General features: G+C 33.0%; 2 protein-coding genes across 3 annotated transcripts; one reads left to right on the top strand and one right to left on the bottom strand.

Annotated features, from left to right (window-relative positions):
* Window positions 1-974: 974 nt before the first annotated feature.
* LOC132729471 (torsin-1B-like) lies at window positions 975-10,551 on the top strand. The gene is made up of 5 exons (XM_060715243.1): window positions 975-996; window positions 4,459-4,535; window positions 5,198-5,369; window positions 6,903-7,017; window positions 7,786-10,551. The coding sequence occupies exons 2-5, from the start codon at window positions 4,465-4,467 to the stop codon at window positions 8,982-8,984; spliced, it is 1,557 nt and encodes a 518-aa protein (XP_060571226.1). The 5' UTR covers window positions 975-996; window positions 4,459-4,464; the 3' UTR covers window positions 8,985-10,551.
* Window positions 10,552-14,727: 4,176 nt separating this feature from the next.
* Window positions 14,728-24,046, bottom strand: LOC132729469 (uncharacterized). 2 transcript variants are annotated; one of them, XM_060715237.1, is made up of 11 exons: window positions 23,958-24,046; window positions 23,670-23,688; window positions 22,659-22,700; window positions 20,616-20,743; window positions 20,390-20,461; window positions 19,648-19,700; window positions 18,451-18,503; window positions 18,097-18,206; window positions 15,971-16,039; window positions 15,253-15,436; window positions 14,728-14,881 (listed from the first exon to the last, which is right to left on the bottom strand). In XM_060715237.1, exons 2-11 carry the CDS (start codon window positions 23,671-23,673, stop codon window positions 14,820-14,822), a joined length of 777 nt encoding a protein of 258 aa, XP_060571220.1. In that variant the 5' UTR covers window positions 23,674-23,688; window positions 23,958-24,046; the 3' UTR covers window positions 14,728-14,819. The 2 variants fall into 2 exon arrangements, with proteins under 2 accessions (XP_060571220.1, XP_060571221.1); XM_060715238.1 differs by having other exon boundaries at window positions 23,954-23,977.
* Between the last annotated feature and the right edge of the window lie 1,329 nt (window positions 24,047-25,375).

Genomic DNA, 25,375 nt, shown 5'->3' on the forward strand with positions numbered 1-25,375 from the left:
AATAAAATTTTACTATTTTTTAAAAGTTAACCATTCTTATTTTATGTATGTGATAAAAAATAATATTATATTCGTGTAGATTTTATACTAAATTTATTGAACTCGTTGAATAAAACAATATTATGCTCGCCAGAGGCTTGCATAATATGATTTTATTCAACTCGTTCAATAAATTTAGTATTAAACTACACTCATTCAATATCATCTATCTAGATCACATACTCGTGCCACTTTTGCGACTCCGTAAAAACTGGTATTGCACGGCCGTACGTGACGTCATTTGCGTTATGCAAACATAGTGTAATAAAGACGCGCTATAAATGTCATCATAACACTACATGTACATGTATATTAGCTCGTCAATAAAAAACGATTCTTTTTTACTTTAAATTGACTTTATTTTTGATATGTGATAAATAGAATATTATATTCGTGTAGGTTCATCACTGAATGTATTGAACTCGTTGTCTAAAATAATAATATGCTCGCCAATATCCTCGATCAATGTATGTGCTTTGTATTGACGTTCGTGTTTATCTTCACGGTAATTTACCGTTGAGTTCATACTTAACTTCCCAATCTTAACAAGATGAAAACACCATGTGCACTACTAGTGCATAAGACCACACGCCCAGACAGGGCGACACTAAATTGATATAATGGATTTATGTAAAGCAACTGACCATATGTTTTATGTAGTTTAAGTACACAATTTAAAAAAAAGATCAAATAGTGTTTGGAAGAGCTAATATTATGGTCTTTCAAATTATTTTAGATTATCTGCTACCTGATTCATTACTTTTTTTAAACTAGTTTTTTTTCTAATCATATGTGAATTATTTAGTTTGAAAAAAAAATCCAAATGGTCTAACTGGAAAAACTGGGCCAAAAATCAATTGGGTCGAGTATAATGAGATCGAATGGCAGTTGAACAGACGCTTGATAATTAAAAAGCGCTGGGAGTATTAAGATTTTCCCGCATTTGTGATTTTGAAAGTAAAGTCCAATATTAAGTTGTTTACACCGTTAGAGGTTGTTTTGTAATACTTAAATAAAATCCACATATCGGTTATTTAGAGGATAGTTTCGAGACGTCTTGTTTCGTAAGTCACAATAAGATGTTGGGATACTGGTATAAAAAATTGAAATGATTTTCAAGGGAAATAATTAATTTTTTCACAAAAAAATCGTCTTCGGCCAGATCAGCAGGTCATTAATATGTTTACTGACGCGTGACCTAGAGTGTCAATAAGTTATACACATTTGGTAATTTGCTATCCTTGTAACATGTACCTTTAGAAATAGAAAAACTGCTGATAAATATGGCACTGTATGGTATAAATTAAATCAAAGGCTGCATATTATGCCCTATAAACATGGAATAAAACAATCAATTTTGGTCCATATTTCATCATGATTATTTTTAGCTACACAGGTTGTAATGACCTTAAGTAACACGTGTATCCTAAAGCTCCTGGATGAGTAACTGTTTAAATAAAATCATAGTTATGATCTTCTGATAGTTTCATTTGATGGGCACAGGTGTACTGTATAATTAATTATTAATGTCTTTTTGATATTCCTCATATACTCATTGAAAGGCAAATATAACAAAAAGTGTCAAATATATACACTTGGTTAAATTAAGTGATTTAGTCATTCATTTGTACTGTCAATCATCACGTAAAATATCTTGTAAAGAAAAGTATAAGGTAATATTAATTTATGTAAATTGATAAATGACAAACTGACATTATTTAATTGCCAGATGAGATGCAGGCCTTTCCCCAGGTGCTTTCAGCACCGCGCTCCTGCTGTGCCTTAATTTCCAAATCAATGTGACGGCTGTGCCATAAAAGTCACCGCGGCGCTTGATTTTCCAATCCTTGTTTACAAATTTGTATAGCACTTGCAGAATCGGCCTCCATGATTAATCAATAAACAACACAGCTGTCATCAATCAGTGCGTGTGATAACAGATTAACAGGTTGTTTATAGGGTGCAATTAATAATCAGTCTGTGCGAAAATCCGTCAGTCCTCGGTCATGGATTAATAAAATTCAAGTTGTCCGAGATATATTTCGTTACAGTCAGTCCTCATATTCTAATAAAATTTCAAGAAGCTAAAAATATCAATGAGCTGTTTGATAATAAGTTCCCTGTGATGCAAAGAAATTTGTTAAAGAACCTGTCTCTTCCAAAAGTTACATCAGCAATTTTGCCGTATATTACAAATTTTAAGTTTTTGTTTTATGATGTTTCTTGAAATTTCCGATGCATAAAATCTTAAAATACTAAAAAATATTTGATATGATATAATCCAAATCAACAACAACTAGAAATGTGAATGTTTTTGCAGAAAACAGACAAAATTTCATTTGTCACATATTTTCGCGATGTCGCTTTTTTAATTAAAAAAGGTAGGCCAAAATGAAGCTATGTTTGGTTAGAATGTGTGTAATAACACTTAAAATGTAGTTTATGAATTAAAATTACTTAAGGTATTGCTTACATTAGTTTAGATGGAGATATTTGCCAGTTTCACATTCTTTGGGGGGGGGGATGAATCAGGAAGAAAACAGCATAATTATCTGAAAATGTTGGGTATTAGAAATTATATATCAGATCTTTTCTATCACTTTTATGAAACAGGGTTTCCCATTTTGGAGTATTACCATTTTCCTAAATAAGCTTTTTTATCTGTTCAAATTCTGACTCCCTCATCCCTTATTCTGTTTATTCATCATATACATCAATTGCATAAATGCAACAAAGATGGCTTAGCATAGTCTACATTATTTGGGACTCCTACTTTTTCTGGCTTGGAAGTCTCAGAACTCCTATTTTGAAAATCCTAGTGAGACACCTGTAAGGCTGTTTTTTTCAATGGGTCAGCATCTTGTTTTGTTTCTGCATTGATGTTCACACTAATTTCAGTTTTAAACAATGAAGAGTGACTGTGAAGATAAACAGTTTAATATATATGAGCCGTGTCATGACAAAACCAACATAGTGGGTTTGCGACCAGCATGGATCCAGACCAGCCTGCGCCTCCGCGCAGTCTGATCAGGATCCATGTTGTTCACTATCAGTTTGGCTACTTGTTATAGGGTTTGTAAGCGAACGGCATGGATCCTGATCAGACTGCGCGGAGGCGCAGGCTGGTCTGGATCCATGCTGGTCGCAAACCCATTATGTTGGTTTTTCATGACGCGGCTCATATATTGTTTATAAAATGATTTTTTTTTCATTGTGTTATTTTCTTAATTTTATGATTATGTGTAATAAATTGTTAAAATGTTACATTTACCTGGTATCTTTTTTGTTTACGAAGACTCTTTAATACAGTAGATTTTGATGTAGCAAACATAAAAATAGCAAATATTTTCCAACGTTGGACAGGGGTCCTAACCCCTCCCACACCCACCCCCGTTTTCGCGAAAACTTGCCCCTGTGCCGTGCAAAATTCCTGGGGAAAGGCCTGGAGATGTGTGTTGTAAATCATAGAGATTTTTCTGACTTAATCAAAATTAAATTGGTAGCCTAATTAATTCGGCATGAACGACTTGACCCATTTTACAAACTTTTTTTCTTACTGTCAAACTGTTACCGTTGGAAAAAGACATCGCCATCAAAAATTATCTTGATGTCTCTTTGACAAGTCTAATAAGTAGGACTACATGTATGCAGTCTGTTAATCTGCACTGAATATGTATAATTCATAAAAACATTCCTTTTGTAAAAGAAAATGACTCAAATGCAAATAAATTTATTGCAAAATAAATCAGGTTACTGCATACAGTTTGATAGTTATTTTTTAATCAGCTGTATTACTATATATGATGTCAAGCAATTAAATTAAGGAATAATACATTTACTTTGGTTAATGTCTATTAAATGTCATGTGGCCCTTTCTCATTACTTGTTATCATCAATTGTAAAGCAGATACCAGAAGATACTAAGTATTGCATGTCGTATTTACTTACTAGACACATAATTTTATTATGCCATGGCAGGGGGATTTTTTTCCAGGATTTTGGGAACATGTCAGACCCATACCCATGGAATTGGGAATTTCAGCGATGTTTTGTTAAAAAATTGGGAAAAAATGCATGAATTAAATTTTGCAAAGTGATTAAATGAATGCAAAGAATCAATGTCTAGGATGGCATCTTCAAACATTTAAGCACCATAACAGTGAAGAAGCCCTTATTTTCAAAGATTTTAGAATTTGTTATTCAATATTTTTATTTTGTAACTTTCAATTGGGAATTTTTTCCTGTGGATTGGGAAAATAATATACTATTTTCAATTGGGAATATGACTGAATATCGGCTATAAAATAAGCCAAAAAAATCCCTACATGGTATATAGCAATTTATAAACAGCATTTCAAACTAGACTTACAAATAACCTTTTACTTTTGACAATTATATTAATCATCTTTTTTTTTCAAGTTCAACATGAGTTATGAAGAGGAAGCAATGGAAATATCTGGAGAATCCAATTTGATCGCAAACTTACATAACTTCAGGTGTGTTTACAGAAAATATCTCACTCGCACAACATTAACACTGCTGAATTTTTACAGACTTTTAAGTGGACTTGCCCTGTTTGACTTTGGAACTAACCATTTTAATTTTCAAGAGTTTCAAAGTAAGAAAATGAGATTTAAGTAGCCAATGTCAGACTACACAGAAATCCAGTATCACTTGACTCATGTTTAAGAGCATAGTAATTATTGCTGCTAAAATAAAGAGATGAAATATTTTATTTCACAATCCATTTTAAATAAATTATCATTAATAGTGTCATACTAAAACAAATACACTATTTTCACAGGTAGGCAAAGTGGATTTTTTCTTAAATGTGGGGGAAAATAACATGGGATTTTGATAAAGGGGAATGAAAAAATAATTGAATTTTATTAAAAAGGAAAACTGCATGGTTTTAGATACTTTTCCTGTGGGAAAGACACCTGTAACTTCATGTTAGTGTAAATAGTACCTGCTATAGAAGGAAAACAAACAGGTAGAATATGATAAGTTTGATTTAAACATGTTCATTTTCTTGATCCTAAATTAAATTGTATACTATATTATAATTTATTCCATATATACTACCCAATAAGAGCAATGAAATGACCTTGTTTGGTTTTTAGTATGCTATGTTTTTAAACTATATATATATTTTTAGCTTTGATGTATCATGGGGTAATAAACATCAAGAATATAGTCCACCACGTCATAGAAGCCATATACTCTCTCCAGCAAGATTTCCTGTGGCTTCAACCCCAAACCCTGGTAGCTGGAAGTCCTTGACATTGAAAGAGAAAGTGCAGTCATTCTCACCTCAGACTAAAGTGAAGGTAAATTGGGTTTGTTTGGAAAGTTTACTTAATTAAAGTGGCTTCTGGACTTGTTAACATTTTTGTGATTTTTTTGCCCCTAGACCAATATTTTATTTTAACGCATATCGTAACCTGTTTGTCATAAAATTTTAACCTTAACACGGAAATCCATTCACCTACAGCTTCAGTCCAAACTTCACAGGTGCATGCACCATACCAGCCAGACCCACAGGTGATTCAGATAGCTAGATGAGTTTGAAACACATGTCACTGATCACTGTGTGCTATATTAGTGCTGTCACATGAGTTAGCAGTTCAGCTAGCTTATGGTAGGTTATTGATCCCTGTCGAGTTGATGCTTGAAATATTACATGGAGGAAGATTTGAGGTATTTACCAGTAAAGCATGAAAATTCAACTCTGGTTGTGAGGTAAAGTGAATTGGTCTGTATTGAATAATTACTTAGATAGTATTTAGTATTAGACTTTAGAGCTGTCATGGATTCATTGCAAAGCATATTGACGATACATCAATATCGGATGACAAATATCGGCGATATATCAATGCATACTCCTAATTTCTTGTATACCTTATAAGTGGTTTTTTCTGCGGTTTTTCCAAATTTTGGCATGTTTTTATTTCCGCGGACTTTATTTCTGCGGCACATTCTTTGGACAAAACGTGATTTAAATTCTGCGGCTCATCTTATCAAAGTCTAAGTCACATTACTCTACCTATTTTATTTGCATGTACACTTTCGCATTAAAATTTTGTTCATCATCGTTACCGCAAAATTATATAGTAATTGCAAACAATTATAATTAATGTTTGCTTGCAAACAAATATAATGCGCAACAATAGACAGTATGCATCTTTTGATCAGCGTGAAATGACGTGTGAAATATATAATCGGTAGTATCTTTAATTTAATAAATTGATAGAAGTTTATCGTAAATCAGACAACAAATCATTATAATCCATAAGTCTTTATTACTTTAGAGGAAACAGGTCATCATGTGGGACACATATCGTTAAAAAAACAAAAAAAAACATGGACAAATATTCTGCGGTTTTTATTTCTGCGGTGCTGAAATTGACCGCAGAAAACGCAGAAATAAAGTCACCGCAGAAAATACCACCTATACGGTATATACAGAGAAATATCAATGATACATCAATATCATCTCTATCGATTACAGCTCTATCAGACATATGAACAAACAATGCAAGAATTATACATGGATGTTGTTGGCAAGCGTGAGATACATGATAGGATATCTCATATATAATATTTGTATAGAAGATAATAAAATGTTCTATAACAAAATATTATCATTCATCATACACAATGTTCATTCTACAACACTTACAGTTTTTTTGTTTTTTTCAAGCAAAATTTCATAAAATATCCAAATGGTACATTGTTACAGTTTTTATCAATGTTTGAAATAATTATGGAAAATGTGCCCACTGTAGACATAATTATCCACTTTAAAATTCAAATTAGAAAAAACAAGAACTATTCTGTTAATAATAAAACCTTTATTTTAGGTTTCACAAAAGACAGTGGCTTCCTACCATGATACCGATAGACCTGAGATAAATAGGAGCTGTAGTTTCTCGCCAATGGAGCTAGATCATTCTGATACCAGCTTTCATAATAATGGTAAATATATATGAGTAGTTAATCATTTAGTTACGCTGTTAAATTGATTCATATTTCACTCATTATTTTAACCATCAACTACATAGTTCAATAACCTGTTGGAACCAAAAGTGATTAGACTTTTCCGCTAGTATAGAGTCAGGCTAGCTTCAAGATCTTTACAATGTACTTCGAACTTAACTGTTGTATTTTCATACTGAAATCCCTTAAACTTTGAATGGACTGTTCCAAATTCAAACTCAAAGTAGGGCAAATTCATTACATAACTTCAGCAGGAAGAGGGTTTGGAACAATATTTAACAAGTATATGATATAGAATACTTGTTAGAATCTACACATGATGATAATAATCATCTGTTTTCTCTCAGAGCTGATATATGGCTGAGGTAACAGCAGGATACTTGCAAAAGGTGCCTTGCAGAATTGGTAAAAAGGGAGAGAGAGAAAACATTCTTCCTATTCTTAGTACCCTGATGAAATTTTAGTGCCAGTGCATTGACTAAAGCTTTAAACATGGCCTTAAATAGGCATTAATATAAAGACTGGACTTGCAAAACAAAAATCCATAGACCTCACATATATAGTCTGCACTATTTAGAACACCCAATGTTATAGCTACTTTACACTGACCAATATTATCTAGATGCAATTACTTTACTTCCTTTATGAAAATTTTTGCCCTAAATTTTGCACATAAAGATATGATTATTTTCATATATAAGTTGTAATATAAGATTAGTTTTGATAGTTTGACATCTCACATTTCAGATTTGAATAATACAAACTCAAAGCTAAATAAGCGGCACAGTGATTTTGGTGTTTCATATTCAAGTCAGAAGAGTAAAGAATTTACAAAACTGCCAAAGATTACTTCGTCAGAGTCCGTTAGACAGAGGGACATCAACAAGAACCTGTCACAAAATTCTAGTCTTGAGGATTCAGTTTTTTATAGGGATTTAAAAAGTTCATCAAATGTAAGCACCGTCGGTGGGAAGTCCAGAAAGCCGAAACCTGATAATAATAAGTGTAACTCCTCTTTCCTGATACTTTTTCCAATTATTCTTGCCTCAACCTGCATCTGTGGTTATTTATATTTTCAAATTGGCTGGTGCTCTGTTTTTGACGTGGACACAATTAAGTTACGGCATAAATTGGAAGACAATGTATTCGGTCAACACATTGCTGTAAAGTCTGTGATAGATGCGTTGGAAAATTTCAGAAAAAATATTCGAGGAAGAGACGGGAAAAGAAGCTTGGTATTGTCTTTCCATGGCTGGACGGGAATCGGTAAAAACTACATAAGTAAATTCATATCGGAAGCATTCTATAATGCAAAAATTTCATTGTATCTTGCACCTTTACATTTGATTTCACGATATGGGACGGAGCAAGAAAATGGTACCGTTGCTATAAAGTCGTGGATTCTCGGAAACTTAACAAAATGTGGCGTCAATGTAATAATTATTGATGAGATAGATAAAGCTGAAGTAGATCACCTTAGAGGTATACAATATGTTATTGAAACATTGAATAGAAATGCAAGAAAAGTCAAAGATGGTGTCGTGAAGATGGGGCCTATAACTGTAATATTATTTTTGAGCAATTCAAGGGCAAGTCAAATTAATCATTATTTGTTTTCGCAGATGTTAGTGGATAGGGAAAGAGAATTAATTCTAAAGAGTGAATTTGATGAAATATTTGAAAGCAGTAAATCGGAATGGTATGAGGAAATGAAAAGCAAAGGGCTGATTGATCATTTTATTCCATTTTTACCGCTTACAGATGTACATGTTAAACAATGCATTGAAAGAGATTTTGTAAAAAAGGGACGTGATCCAAATGAAGGATTGATTGTATCTGTTTTAGAAGAGTTGTCTTTTGTTGACATGGGTGGAAAAAGTGGACACATTTCATTAACTGGCTGCAAACGTGTACAGGATAAAGTTAATCTTCATATTGATGATTAGGTTAGAAAATGTTGAGACTTACCAACTTCTGTACTTACTCAGATAATAAGGGTTTGCGTTGTTTTTTCTGAGTAATAAATAAAAGAAAATTTTAATCCCACAACAGTTTATTATTTCACACTTCACACGTGTTATTTCAAACTTCACACAACTGTTTTTGAGTTAATTTTACACAGTCTGTTTTTAAGATAATTTTTCACCGACTGTTTTTGAAAAGCTTTGACAGATTTAAGATATTGTCTGGGATAAAGTGACTGGTGTCAATAAATTCCCAAGAACATTAAGCCAATAGCTGCCAAATTTTATAGGATAATAATGTAAACTCCTTGTGCACAGGATCACTGTACTTTTCAGTTGTTCATGAAAACAGTAGGTTAAAGCTGAAGAAAATTTTGAAATAAATTTTATGACCATAACAATTTACTTATAGGTGAGGTTACTTTTTCTGACTGCTAGGGGAGCATATTTGTCATTTTGAAATTCCTTGTTGATATTCCCTCAGTTGTGCCCCTTTTCCCACAATTTTATGGTTGAATTTTTCTGAAAAGCCGTCATAGATGTTCACTTTTAAACATTGGTTGATTTTTTCTTAAGGTTTATTTGTAGATGTTCACTTTAAACATACATGCAGTAAACTTGTTCACTTATATTTTTGAATGCATTTCTAGAAAGCATAATTTTCATATAACCCAAAAAGATAAGTTTGCTTATATATCTTTTTTTTTTACTGAAAATACTTTCTATATTTTCTAAAAAAAAAAACAAACACAAGATATGCACTTCGAACTTAAATAAAAATCATATCAAAATAATAAATGCATATACATTGTAAATTTGTGTTTGACAACTCACCCCCTAAACAAAACATAATAAACTCAACCAAAAACAAGTGTCTGCTTCTTTACCTAATTATGTAGTTGCATGACCATGATTTGCCAACCAAATTTAAGAGCTAAACCTATGGTAAAAAAAAATAATAATACTATGACCACAGCAGATTTCATACTGAAAAAACTTGATTATCATTATCAAGGATTGGTAGTGCATGTACTTCCAAGCACTTTTGCAGAATTATGCCTCCTGATTGCTTTTATCTGAGAAAAATTGATTTTGCTGTCTTTTGACAGATCTTGTTATAATATGTTAATAATGTTCTATCTGTTGACTCTATATTGCCTTGCTGGACCCTGGTAATTTGATTTGTTTATACAGTTTATAGATAACTGTTCAAAGAATAGGGTGAGCTATTTTACTCACCTAGGTGTTGTCATAAGGAATACACTTTGGTTAGGTTTTTGCATGCAATTTGGTATCTCCAGAACTACTGAAGAGAATGGATGAGAGGCTGAGAGCAAAACAGGAGGTCACTGTCCAAGGCCCATATTTCTGACGTGAATTTTGACAGAATAATGGCGTTTTTTAACTTTCAACATTATCCAGGCTCTTGTTTTACTAGAATAGTTGAGCATGCTATCCTACTGACTGCTCTTGTTTCTGTATGGGGTTGAATGCTAATGACTGAATGTAAATTCTAACTCTGAATGAATTAATAAAAGTAGCAAAATAATTGTCAGCTTTGTTTTTTATACTTCAAGGGTCTGACTGTTGCTATCAGATCCAATCCAGATAATAAATATATTTGTATAAAAATATTTTCCAAGCTACAAGTCCAAGAAATAATTCCAAAATCAAAGCATCACCTGAATAATTATTATGTGAAATCATCTTTTTCTTTTCATGAGAACAAGCAAATTTTGTTGAATTGAAATCCCAGTCCATATGATGATAATCAATGAATTGAAGCTTCTTAACATTACTTACTATGATGACTTTGTTTACCAATTCCCCAAAACTGAGCGTTGTTGAGCAAAAAAGGTCTAAATGAAATTCTTTTGAAATGTAATCAAAATATGGCATTGTCAAGCGTCATTTGGTCATTAAAAAAAAAATGTTTCCATGAATTGTTTTGATAGAGTTTGTCTTTGCATACATCAAAAATAGTGAAGCATACACATTTGCTTTACGAACAGTCTATCCTGAATAACAATAAGGGTTATATCTGAACCACCGAAGGAGAGACCGTGTTATTTCCATTGGTTATACATTGTAATGGGTCTAATATGTATTGTCTACAGGATTCCTCTCCATGTCCTAACTTAAGAATGAACTCGCGTGTACCCGTGAAAACTACGTATACATGTTTTAAATTTTGATACACATGTAATTAGCATGCCGGATTTCATAGTGATCCACTAAATTAGATAAATTATTCCCCAAAGATCAAAACTGGCGCGGACATGGGGTCACGAAGTTTACATAACCTTTTGTATGAAACATATTTAAAACTGCTTGCTGTAATTACAATGCCCAAAGTCTTTTAATCTCAAAATGTTCTAAAAATAACCTGGTATCAAAACTGATCCGGCATTTGAAGTAACATGACGCCTGCTTGGTTCTTGCTCAGCCCTTAAGCATCTCCTGTTCTTGTTCGTGCCCCGTAGAATGTCCTACAATTGAGGGTGGGTTTTGTTTTAGGACATCGCTTTTACAGAACAACTAAAGCATGAAATTACGAAAGTGAAAAGTAGAAATAACGAAACCACGATGGTGAAAATTGGTATAATTTCATGTTTAAGCCATCGTACTTTCGACCTTACACGGTTTTGACTTTTTACCATCGTACTTTCGATTTTTCATAATCGTACTTTTTATCATCGTACGTTCGGCTTTTTGCCATCGTGGTTTCATAATTTGGACTTTTCACTATCATAACTTCGTGCTTTCGTTGTTTCGAGTTATATATGTGTGTGACTCGATGGCCGTATTCTTCTTTATCTTTCCTTTTTAGCTCGACTTTTCTATGAAAAGGGGAGCTATCCTACTCGCCCCGGCGTCGGCGTTAGCGTTGGCGTCACACCTTGGTTAAGTTTTTCGTACCACCCCACTTTATTTCAGAAGTATTACAAGTATGGCTTTGAAACTTACCATACTTGTTCACCATCATAACCTCCATCTACAGACAAGAGTACATAACTCTGTCAAGGTTTTTGACAGAATTATGGCCCTTTTTTGACTTAGAAAGTGTATTGAGCTTGGTTAAGTTTTTTGTACCACCTCACTTTATTTCAAAACCATTGGAGGTATTGCTTTGAAACTGACCATACTTGTTTACCATCACGACCTTCATCAACAGACAAGAGGACATAACTCTGTCAAGGTTTTTGACAGAATTATGCCCCTTTTTGACTTAGAAAATACATTGAATATGGGTAAAATCCACTTATTGCCTTAACCCTTTGAGATATTGCTTTGAAACTTTTAATGCTATTTCACATCATTACCCCATCTGTACGCAAGAGAAGGTAACTCTGTCAGGGATTTGTTTTAAAAATTAAGGCCTTTTATCGACTTAGAATCTTGGTTAAGTTTTTTGTACCAGTCAACTTTTTGACTGAACTGGTTGAGATATTAAATTGAAAGTTGGAATACTTGTTTACCATCATGGTCCCAAACATGGGCAGGAGAAGGTAATTCTGTTAAGGATTTTATTTGAATTATGGCCCTTTTTGACTTAGAAACTCAGTTAAAATTTTCATTCTTGTCCACTTGTTGACCTAACCATTTGAGATATTACTTTGGAAGTTGGAGTTCTTATGTGCCATCATGAGACCTATCTGTAAGCAAGAGAAGATAACTCTGTGAAAATGTTTCTTGATTTGTACTTAGAAATTCCTAGTTAAAGTCTTGTGTGCCCTTAACTGTCAAAGTTTTGTTTTATAGGCAAGCACTAAAAAAGTCGAGCGCGCTGTCCTTCTGACAGCTCTTGTTAACCCTATGCTTACATAGGTGGCCTGTAAACATATTGCTTACTGTACCTATATCAAGGTTTAATAAATGTCAAAACTTGTTACCTTAATGGAAGTCACTTTTTCTTCCAAAACTAGATTACACAGTAGAGCTGTAAAAAGTTGCCCTGTACTTCACTTCAGTGTTGTTACATCTTTCTAGTTCTTCCGGATCATTGATTCAGCACTTTTAAGTGTTGAAAATGGTGTACTGTATAAGCCGGAGCTAGGGGGCATAAAGGAAGTTGCACTGATGTACAGACTCAAACCAGTCTGCAATTTGAAATGTAATTTTTGTGTTGCCTTAAAAAAGGCGACATATAGGAGTTACTTTTGTCGGCGGTGTCAGCGTCGGCGTCCCCTTAAGCTTGTCCGGAGCATAAGTCAGTCATTATAAGTCGGATTGACTTCAAACTTGGTATGCATGCTTCTTATAATGACCCGAAGTGCAGTGCACGAGAACCGGTACTCTGCACTTCTTATTTTTTGAGTTATTGCCCTTTGTTAGTTTTCATATTTTATTTTTGTCTGGGCAATTTCTCCTAAAGTATAAAATCTATGGACTTGAAACTTAATAGGATGATAGATCTCATTAAGAAGAAGTGCAGTGCACAAGAAGTGGTACTCTGCATTTCTTTTTTTTTTTAGTTATTGCCCTTTGTTAATTTTCATACTTAATTTTTGTCCGGGCCTGTTCTCTTAAAGTATAAAAGCTATTGACTTGAAACTTCATAGGATGATAGATCTCATTAAGAAGAAGTGCAGTGCACAAGAACTGGTACTCTGCATTTCTTATTTTTTGAGTTATTGCCCTTTGTTAATTTTCATACTTTATTTTTGTCCAGGCCATTTCCCCTAAAGTATAAAAGCTATGGACATGAAACTTCATAGGATGATAGATCTCATTAAGAAGAAGTGCAGTGCCCAAGAACTGGTACTCTGCATTTCTTATTTTTTGAGTTATTGCCCTTTGTTAATTTTCAAACTATATTTTTGTCCAGGCCATTTCTCATAAATTATAAAAGCTTTAGACTTGAAACTTAATAGGATGATAGATCTTATTGATAAGAAGTGCAGTGCACAGAAACTGCTGCTCTGCATTTCTTATTTTTTGAGTTATTGCCCTTTGTTGATTTTCAAATTTTATTTTTGTCCTGGCCATTTCTCCTAAACAATATTGTTCACAAGGCGTCACATCCGACTCGCAGAGTTCTAGTGCTAATTTTAATGCTTCCGATTGAGGGATCACTTTTTTCCAGATATTTATATATTTAGCTTGTGCATTGTGCATTACCTTGTGACCCTTAACAAAGGTTGTATAAAATAAATCACACCACTAGCTGCACACTTTTTAGGTTACTTAGTTTGCAGACTTACTTAGGAAAATGCATTTGTATCTTCTTGTGTGCATGGTTTGAACTTAGATATTTGGCATGTAAGTGTTGCATTGCCTAGTGAACCTCTATTTTAGGGGTAATAAAGGCCTGATTCTGCATTGAAGAAATACAGTACTTTTTATCAATTGGTCTTAGGTGAGAAATCTAGATCCATCATGGTGCTTTTCTTATGTGCTAATACTAGACTATCTCGCGCACCGCTTAAGCAACGTTAGGGCGGAGTTTGCAAAAACCTCTGCACTGTATTGAGCAAAACCTTATCTTATCTAATCCTGTAAGGAGAGATCACTGCGTAGAGATGGGGAGATCACTGCACATGAGATCTAATCATGTACGGGGAGATCACTGTGTAGAGATCTCATCCTGTAAGGGGGATCACTGTTTAGAGATCTCATCCTGTAAGAGGAGATCACTGCGTGGGTGATTGATCTCATGAGTGAACTTATCGCTCTGTGGCCGTTTATGTATTTTTGGTCACTTTGATAATCCTGAACAAAAAACTTCTGAAGGACGCCTTTTATTTTTTTTTTCGATTCCGTGTACATAAAAATATCAACAAATTGGCACTTATCATTTATAGAAAAGGTAAATATCTATGTTGTTTTTAAAGTTTTGATGTCAAACTTTCCGTTCTCCGCCAAAGCAAATATTCTGTCTGTAAATAAGAAAAAAAACAAATATTAAATAAAATTGCTGTCAGATAAGCATGAAAAGTTTTAATTACAGTATACCGCAGTGACTTTAGATAACATTAATAAAAACCGCATTTATTATTACTTTCATAAACAAATGAGTATGTCGATTCTGTCTATAACGTGTAAAGTTTAAAAGGCTTTTCACTCAAATAGCTCAAAAATACGATTTTCAATTTATTTCTGAGCATAATTCTGAATAGTTTTTTTTTGCACATCTTTCTGTTTGAATGGCCCTAGTTGATCTATATAAGAAGTTCAAATTTTATGTTTTCAAGCTTTAGGACGTCAGCGGAGTCCCATTAAATATCTAAAGAGGTATACATGTACGTACTATTTAATTCTTCGCATGTCCCATAGTTACATCCACCATCAGCGCAGCAAGAGTGACACAGGCTGGTTGCACGACCAACATTTCCACATACTGCATCCCGTGCAGGACCTGGTGCTAGGGCTGTCTTATTTGACACACAATCTTGAAAATCTTTATATGCTTTTTCCATCAGGAATCCGCATTGCTGAAATGATGGTCATACATGTTTGTAGTTAAGAATGAATTTTTAAATTTTTAAATGTTTTATGTTGGTTATTAAATTTAAGGACGCCGCCTCTTTTTTCTGGTCATAAAAATTTATTACAGCATCTAAAAATATATAAAAACTATATTCAAAACTATTAAACAAGATCTGAAACAACAGCTGTCAAACAGAAGTGACGAATCCTCCCGAAAAAGTTTCGTAAGTACTACAGAAAGTTATTATGAAAATAGTAACAAATTGCTTAATATTGTTTTTGTAGAGAGCATTCATAGCAAACTTACCACCTTGATTTTTGAGGTAGTGTCATGTGTCGACACATCATCAAGATGTGGTAGACATTTGTGCCAAGTCATTTTAAAGGCCTTCAATGCATGACAAAGTTACAGTCCGTACACAAATTTTGTGTAAGTGGGGACAGACAGACAGACGGACGTTGCGATTTTAATATGCCGTCCTTGGGGGGGTATAAAAATATTACGAGAATCAGAATCTGTATCGTCAACGAAACTTTACCAGTTTAGATAAACAACCATAGTAAAACGTGTCTTTTCCACCAATATCTGTCGTCGTTGCATAACACACCTGAAGTCGGACAAAATTGAAAAAAGTCATCAGAAATGAGCATGAGGATCAATTTATGCAAATTTGGTTTAAATACTTTTGAGGGAACCGCAGAAACCCCAGAAAAAGTAACCAATGAACGATTATCTGAATATGAAATTTTTAATATACATGCACCGTGCGTTAACTGGAGTGCAAGTATTAGTTACCCGCACTCCAGAGAATGCCCATTGATAGGCTCATTTTAGCTGGGGTTTACTTATTGTGACGGCAGAGAAAGTGAAAGCGACAGAAATATCATATTTAGATGCTTGTTCGTTGGTTTATTTTCTCCGGGGTTTCATATTGTGACAACAGGGAACGTGTATGAATACAAAAGAGAAAGAACATCCAAACACTTCAACAGTATATAAACGATTTGAACCCCAACCGGATCTTGTGATGTCAGCCATTTTCTGACGCTTAACTTGTTTAATATATTGGTATTTATATTGATACTTATGGACGTTAGGTTAGTAAATCTATTTGTTATCGTAGAAGAGAAACTTTATTAAACGTCTAAGTTATGCAAAATATAAATGTTAGCATTAAGGCTATAAAATAATCGAAACTAACGAACTGCTTTCAGGTGATCAACACTGAACACGAACAAAAATCCTTCTTATTTCAAGGATTATTTAGTTAAACATTGAATTGTGATATCGAACTACTAAAATAATCAATAACGCACGATTAATCTAGTCATCTGCAAAATTTGAAGACTAAATTATGAGTTTAACCAAGGAGGTCAATTACGTACACTGAACGTTACTTGCCTACTTGTGAGTTTACAAATTTTATCTGTACCCTGACTTGTGAGTATTTTTAAAGATTTAATGCAGAAAACGTTTATTATTTAACGTATTTATTTTTTTATTGTCAGGCAAAATGGAAGAATGCAGTTGTCTACATTGTCCTTTCTCTTCAAAAATATCGGAAACACTATTATTCACAATTTGGACATAAGAACAAAAGCTTATCATAAGAATTTCTCAGTTTGACGGCAATAACAGAAACATAAAATCAGTCACCAAAGACTTCAGAATTATTCCAAAAGAGCTGAAAAAGGACTCGAAAAGCAAACAATATTAAAAAAATAGTAAAGGTTTCAAGACAATTAAGAAAAATAACCTCCAATCAAGAAATGTCAAAAAATCAAAACGCCTGTTAAAGATATTCACACATCGACAGAAGACACTGGTTCAGATGACAAGAGTTTAAGTTAAAACTTGGTGTCAACACTTGTTCACAGATCTACCGGTCTTTCGTACAGATCCCACATTTATGTTGTGTTTTCAGGGGAGTGTTTGTTTATGGAAAGCCTTGACTGTCTTATGATTGTAAAAATGAACGTTGTTGTGTCACTCTTTCTTTATACAATGTGCACTCATGAATATGTTATGTAGATGCATCCTTATATGAATTCAACTGAACAATATATGATGTCAATGTGTCTTTATATGATGTCGACCAATCATTATACGATGTGCATTTATGAATATATGATGTGGTAGAATCATTATATAAGTATACAGTCAACTCATCAATATATTATGTCAATCTTTCATTATACGATGTGCATCTATTATTATACGGTGTGCATTTGTGAATATATTATGTGGTTGCATCATTATATACAGTCAACTTATCAATATATTATGTCAATCTTTCATTATACGATGTGCATCTATTATTATACGACCGCTGCTTTATATGAAGTGCAAACATCATTATATGGTGTGCTTCTGTCATTATACTGATGGGGTTAAATTTACCGGGTTATATCTCACTATGCACCGTTCGTGTCAACAGCGGGAAAACTCGAAGTAAATTATATCATATAGTGTTAAGCTGACTCTATATAAAGACAATTCTGCATACTATATAGTGTTGTTTTGACTCTATATAAGAATGGTTCCACATAATATACTCGTTATTACCTTATCTTATATTGATGAAACCTTGTAAAAACACAAATTAGATGAGTAAGAATCACAATCTTTGGCACTAAATTAAATCTGCCAATTCCAATATTTTACCTCATTAGGTTGGCATGTATCTAGGGTTACACACGTCTTTGGGTCCTTCACTTCAGATTGTTCAGATGTTCTGTGATCGCAAGAGTAACACTGGGATGAATTAAGTGTGTCTGCCAAAAAAAAAAAAAGAAAAAAAAGAATGTATATATAGGACTACATAAAATATCTTTCATATAACCGGATATTGATAAATTCAAAATTTAATCTCCATTATATATCTTGCATATATATTTTGGAAATATATTTATAATTTTTTCAATATATTATTGTAAGGGAAAAGTAGCGAAGTTTACCCATGTTTACGAAATTTTACAGGGAAATGAACTATCTAAATGAAACACAATTGAAACATACCGTCTTTAATTCCACAAAGACGTTTGTTACAATCTTCATCAAAATCACAACATCTGAAGAAAACAAATCAATGTACAGTTATCTCATAAATTTTCATCACTTTATTGCTGATATCGTGAACGACAATACAGTACTGGTATAGTCTCATCTCTACCTTATCATAAAACAACAAAACAGTTGTGCATTTCGAGAATTGATTATTGAGAGAAACAGCATGGAGAAGGCTGACATAAGCATATTATATGCATGAATCAAACATAAAAATGTATACATAATATCATGATATTTAAACAAATACTTGTAAGTGCTCCATTATATTTAACAATCGTTGAGTTTTATCAAACTAAATTATATTATTTTGACAACATTTCCACAGTTACAATCATGAAAAACATATGCCAGACAATCACACTTTACAGACAAACCAGGTTAACCGCGAGCGGGCTGCGCAACCCTTCTGGAAGAATTACATATTGTATAAAAATACAACAAATAAATGGACGTAGGAGGACCCATGCTTTGTCCGGTCATAAAGTCGCCTTCATCAACCTCTGGGTTTATATCACGTCCACTTTGTGAAACCATTACAACATGCATAAAAGTTTTACGAACCTCAACAAATAATGCTTTAAGAATGTTCATGATGCTATTACAAAGTCATCAATATTTCGAAAGGCTAAATTTGAATTTGTGAAAGATAATGGCTGTTCTCTGTGAGATACTCGATAGAAACGGATTACTAGTCACGCCCTGTGACTATATATACTCCGACGCAGTCAAGCAAAAAACTGACCAATCCAGTTTTATTAACACGGTAAGGACAAGACAACAATTAACCGCTATACGTTGTAACGCGGATAATTTGAAATTAACATCTGTATAAAAACACACTTGATGTGACATTTAGCTCTAGAAAGTCTTAAGTCACAATAAAGTATTTCTTCAAAAGGAATTGAAACTGAAAATGTAAAACAGGTTATTACCCTACAGAAGATCCTATTTCGAAGGTTACAAAAGTTAACTAGAACTTCATGTGTATCCATTACATTTTACTTTAATTAGAATGGCCAATGAGATTCCTAATTTCATTTTGTATTTTTAAAATGACCAATGAAAACTTCTTATATTCAGTCCATTCGTGTTAACTTTACAGGAAGTCAAACTGAAAACAGACCGGCATTGGGCGGGAAATATTACCTTGAACAAGCCACGAGATCATTTCTTCTCTTCTTTCCTGACGAATTGCACACCTAGTGAACAGAAACAACTGTTTTTCATTTCGTGTTGTTTGTATATTTAATAATGATAATTAAAAAAATTGTAATTCATCTTCTACTGAATTTATGTGTCAATTTATCTGCCGCAAATAATTATTAAATCTGCCAAATTTTATACATGTACATATACTTTGAAAACGTTTTATTGAGTTACTATAGTGTCGATGCGGTGTTTTTCCAGCATTTTAGAGAGCATCAAACGAGTACATGGCATATATTTCCCCGCTAATTTTCTTTTTATATAAACATGTATCAACAGAGGATATTCAAGTTTTTTCTATAAATACAACAATGGTATGAAAATGAATATTTCATGAATGGCGGTAGCTACGATTAAAATATGATAATTTTCATAGCACAAGGTGAAAATAAATCCTGTATTTATAGAAAAAAAATTGAATGTTCTGTTTATTATATTCATTTTCCCTTTTTTACATCACAGTTTGAAAGACTTTCCCTTACAATTTGTATATTGGCTGAATTTAGCAAAAAGTTGTCCTGCAAGACACCAGTGAAAATACGGAAAAAATGTTTCACTGCAGTAAAAATATGGAAAATATTCTTCACTGCAGTGAAAATACGGAAAATGAAAATATGCATTTTATTTCATCAAAATCTCTTAATATTTCGTTTATAAGTATATAATAAAAATGTTTACTCACAGTCTTAGCTCTACAACCACCAACATAAACAACAGTAAGTTGATCGGTGATAAGCTCGTCCATGAAGCAGTCCTAAAAATGATGAAAATAAGTTACATATTACATTTATATACATGAACTACATTTTGAAGTAATCTTTTTCAAAAAGATGCGATAGAAGAATTTAATAATTACGTTTTAATTTGCTAAAATAGTGAAAAACAAAATGAAATGATGTAAAGATTACCTCTAATGTGCTGTCACAAGTAACGAGTTTATTACAGTCAGAGAGGGTACTAGCTCTGTTACATTGACGACATCTCCTTATGTTGGAGGTTGTAACATTTGCCGGGGGAGGGACTGTAGCAGCATACGCTAAAAACGTGTTGTAAAAAAATCTTATTAAATATTTTGAATTTGATATGTGTAAAATGGATAACTCTCTCTCTATATATATATAGTAATACTATAAAGAAAGGTTACGATTATTTGACTATGTGAGGTTAAATCTTAAAATATACAAATTATAGGATAAAATGTGTTATGAATGAATTAATACAAATCAACTTGTAACATTTTTGCAAGCACATTACATAATCAAAGCACAGAAGGCGCTGAATTTGTTTGGGTCTCAGAATGTAAGAAAGGTACAGGTTGTGAGATTATATGTATAGTGCCACCAATGCTTTCAAGCGTTTTAATGGTAATAAATTGGCTATAAGACTAATTGCACTGATATTCAATCCAATGTTTATTTGACTTAAACAATTTGGAAAAAAAATGAGTTGCCTTTACTGGGATTTGAACTCCAGACCTCTCGCTTCCTAAGCGAGCGCGAAAACCCCTCAGCAACGGTGAATTTATATGTGAACGGCCTAAAGAATACCATATTATTCTAAATTAGGACTTGTAACGACTTTAACTGTTGTTTAACACAGATGTAAATAATCCTGGAGCTTACTATAAGCATGTATATTTATAAAGAATCAAAGGGCTGCAAGATCTGTGCTATTTTCTGACTTTTGCAATCTAAATCGTGCTGTATATCTGTATGTATTTTCCTGTATAAGTTTATTTTTATGTACTATAATTCATCTTGCAAGGCACCAGAGTTTGATACATACGGAATTTTGTATATCTAGAGTTGCATCAAAAAATCATTTATGTTCATTTTTTATGACAGCCACACTTTATCCTTGCATATCATGGCTACTTCCTTAACAAAGACACTTAAAAAAAAATTTAAAAAAAAAGTTTCCTCGACTGGGATTTGAACTCCAGACCTCTCACTCACTAAGCGAGCGCGTTACCCCTGCACCACAGAGAAGTTGTACATACAATGCCTGAATAAAATCAAGCCATTCTAAATTTAGAACTTCCATTGCATTTCGGGTTTGTTTATTAATTTCGAGGTATTTCGAGGTATTTTGTTCACGATAAACCTGTTGTTTAAAATTGAAGTAAATAATTTAGAGAAAATCTTCTCGCCCAAACAGTCCGACATGTAGAATCTATATATTCCACTACTCGGCAGTCAGATTTCTTTGTGAAGTATTCGGTAATCGACATCGCTAAAATCTATATATTCCACTACTCGGTTTGTGTAGTATTCGGTAATCGACATCGCTAAAAATAGTATTTTCATTGATAAAATCATATTCATCCGCGTAATTTGTGATTGTGCATTTATTGACAATTCTATAAGCCAACGCTATTTTTAAACTTTGAATGCGTTGTAATTTGTTGGATACTTGTAACAAAAGAGTTTCTTTTAAATCGCTAGTTTTAAGCTGTTTTGAGAACTACTTGTTAGGTTTGTCGTGAAACTTCTGTGTCAGAGATTGAATGTCCGCTTTGTATTTACTTATTTTCGATCAGAAAATACAATAAAACAATATTAGAAATATTCGACCATTCGTGAATTATTTTGCTTGAAAATTAATGCGCCTGCCTTTGACCATCTTTACGCAGTGATCTCCCCTGAATTTTTCATCGTTAGTGTACATATAAAGGGAAGTAACCGCTTCAAAAAAGTGGACTACTTTCGGCATTTGCAATTAACAGCATTAGACTCTGAAATTTCGCTACCATTATTTGTTTGGTCTGACGACCCAAACAAATAAAAATGCATAAAGTACTGTGGTAGGGTTTATCGAATCGAAATTATTGCCAAATTTCACTTTTCCTGAATCACCACGTTTTTCACGTTCTTGTATATACAGTAAAGAATAGAAAATTACTGTTTGAAAAAAATGACATATTTTTCACAATAATATGAAACAATACTAACCTGACATTGCACATGCCGACAAGACAAACAGTGTGACGTAATCTGAAATATAACATTATACAACTGAACTCGGATAATACGAACACCAGATGAGTTCTTTATATACAACATTCGAGGGAGAGAGAAGGGCAGGAGAAGTAAAAAAACAAACAGTTGTCCTTATCCGAAATTTGACAGAAGGAGCCAAAAATGTAATTTATATAGCTGAATATTATGAATAGTGCGTCTGAAAAATTAAGCTTTTTCTGTCGGACAATTTCGTCATTTCTTCAGTTGTTTTAACTTTTCTCGTTGATGAAATGATTTTATTTATGATGTACCGGGTATTTTAATGTATAAAAGAAACAGACATGTATATTCAAAAACGAAATTTCTTTTCTAATACGATGAAAACTCGTTTACGGCGAACACGAGAGCTGATGAATATTGTACATTGTGTTACGACTTCAATATGCTTCATTTCTGACATTTTCAGTCTTATATCATAGTAAATAAGGTGTTATTTTGTTGTTTCTTTCTTGAAGTTTAGAGCTATGATATTTGTTTACAGAAATGTGATTTGCTTGAATGAAATGGAAGTAATTATGATGTTAAAAAGTAAATCTGCTGCCGATTTGAACGGTATTATTTCCCTTGATTATTGAGACAAAGTATTTAGCCAAAATGCTTCCGAGAATTGTAACTTATTACATACATTATATAAAAAATTACTGATAATGCGTGTTAGGCAATTGCAATAAGAAAATTAATAGCCTTGTTTCTGTATATCAATTTCGAGTTACGTTCACTGACCAGAAATATTTTCCTGAATGATCGAATTATAAAACTGCAGCTGTAGGCTAGCTATTATAGCTAGCTAGGTTACTGTCGTACTGATTACTGTAAAATCATTATTATTCGTGGGGCACGAATTTTCGTGGTTTTCGTGGGTAGGTCAAACCACGAATTTAAGATCCCACGAAATTTTATCCCAACAACTACTAGTACATTGTATAACAAAATACTACTTACACATATTTGATGGCGATTCCTACAAAAATGAAGAAAAAACATATATTAAGAGCGTGTTTTAAAACTTTAAATCACAATTTCTTATGGTTCAACTTAAATGAAAATTCAATGAGTAGATCCAAATCCGCCATTTCGTCAAAATTTCATTATAAATATCCGTTATATTTTCGTTTCAGAAGTAAAGACACTGTGAGATTGAATGTATTTATGATTTCAAAAGTATCTGTCTTTTTTTATATTAAATTAATATTAGTTTACTTATTCAAATTTTACCGTCTGCTTACTTACTAGGTCCCCGAAAATCTATATCTTATCTTTCAAAATTGCTGGGAGTCCCTTTCTTTTATATACATGTAAAGAAACATGTGTCAATTCTCAAAGATAAGGTTTTAATTAAGACTTAAGTTCATGTATAAGTTTACATAAAATTATAAGATTTTCTATTTTGAAAAAGTTACGCGAAAGCGTCATCGTATGCCAGACAAAACAAGCGGAATTCCGTAAACAAACACTTAACGAAGCAAAAAATTCAAACCTGAAGCACGACTTCAAAGGTTAAACTAGTGCTGTGCACTACAACTATAAAGTCATGTCAAAAGTGGCCTGCAATTTGTCAATAGGTAATTCTTGTATTGGTGTGGTATATTTAGTGCTTCAAAACGTATTTCTATATGTGCTCCGGTAGGTTCGCCCAGTGCTTGTAAATACATCTTCCAACTCAAGTTATACGAAATATCGCGTACAGACATAAGTATTTTTCATAGACCACATCTATAATGCAGCCAATTATTGAGTGCAAAAAATATATATAATCAAAGACTGTCTCAGGATATAAATTATTTTATCTTATTTTCAATCAATCAATCAATCAATCAATCAATCAATCAATCAATCAATCAATCAATCAAACAATCAATCAAACAATCAATCAATCAGAGACATAGATAACAGAATAAGGCACTCCTATATATATTCCATTGAAATATCACTCATGCCTATCAAAAAGTCAAAAATTAGGCGTTTTGTAGCAAATAAAACTTAATGGATGTACATTTTCCTTTAATATTACAAAATGTATATACCATTTGAAAGTTAAATCTTTTATCTATTGCTGCATGTTAAAGTATTGGTAACTTTCCATGCCTTTCACTTAGAAAAAAACATAGCTGAACATACCCGCTGATCGAGCCAGTTTTTTCGTCATATGAATAGTTTGGTAAAAAATATTAAGTAGTTGTCTTTAAAATTTGATGTATCATTATTTTAAATGGGAACTGTAAATATTTTTACCTGCAGCCATAGACAATTTAATGCATATAAGCTTTCAGACCGATGATTTTGATATCTGGTTAATATAAGTTTTACTTGCTTCAAGCTTAAGTTTAGTAGGCACGCGTGATATTTTAACTGGTTAGGAAGTTGCCTATCTCTGTTATAGATGATCTATGTCAGTCAGTCAGTCAGTCACAGTCACAGTCACAGTCACAGTCACAGTCAGTCAGTCAGTCAGTCAGTCAGTCAGTCAGTCAGTCAGTCAGCCAGTCAGTCAGTCAGTCAGTCAGTCAGTCAGCCAACCAGCCAGCCAGCAATGTCAAACCAAATTAAAGGCACATATATTCCTCAGAAACGATTGCAATTTGATTTCTTTAGAAAGGGCCAACTGAACTGAATAACCTTTAAATAATGTTTAAAGAGCATGCCTGAAG

This window comes from Ruditapes philippinarum, unplaced genomic scaffold (genome assembly GCF_026571515.1).
Source record: "Ruditapes philippinarum isolate M1 unplaced genomic scaffold, ASM2657151v2 ctg926_1_1_1_1, whole genome shotgun sequence".
Taxonomy (NCBI): Eukaryota; Metazoa; Mollusca; class Bivalvia; order Venerida; family Veneridae; genus Ruditapes; species Ruditapes philippinarum.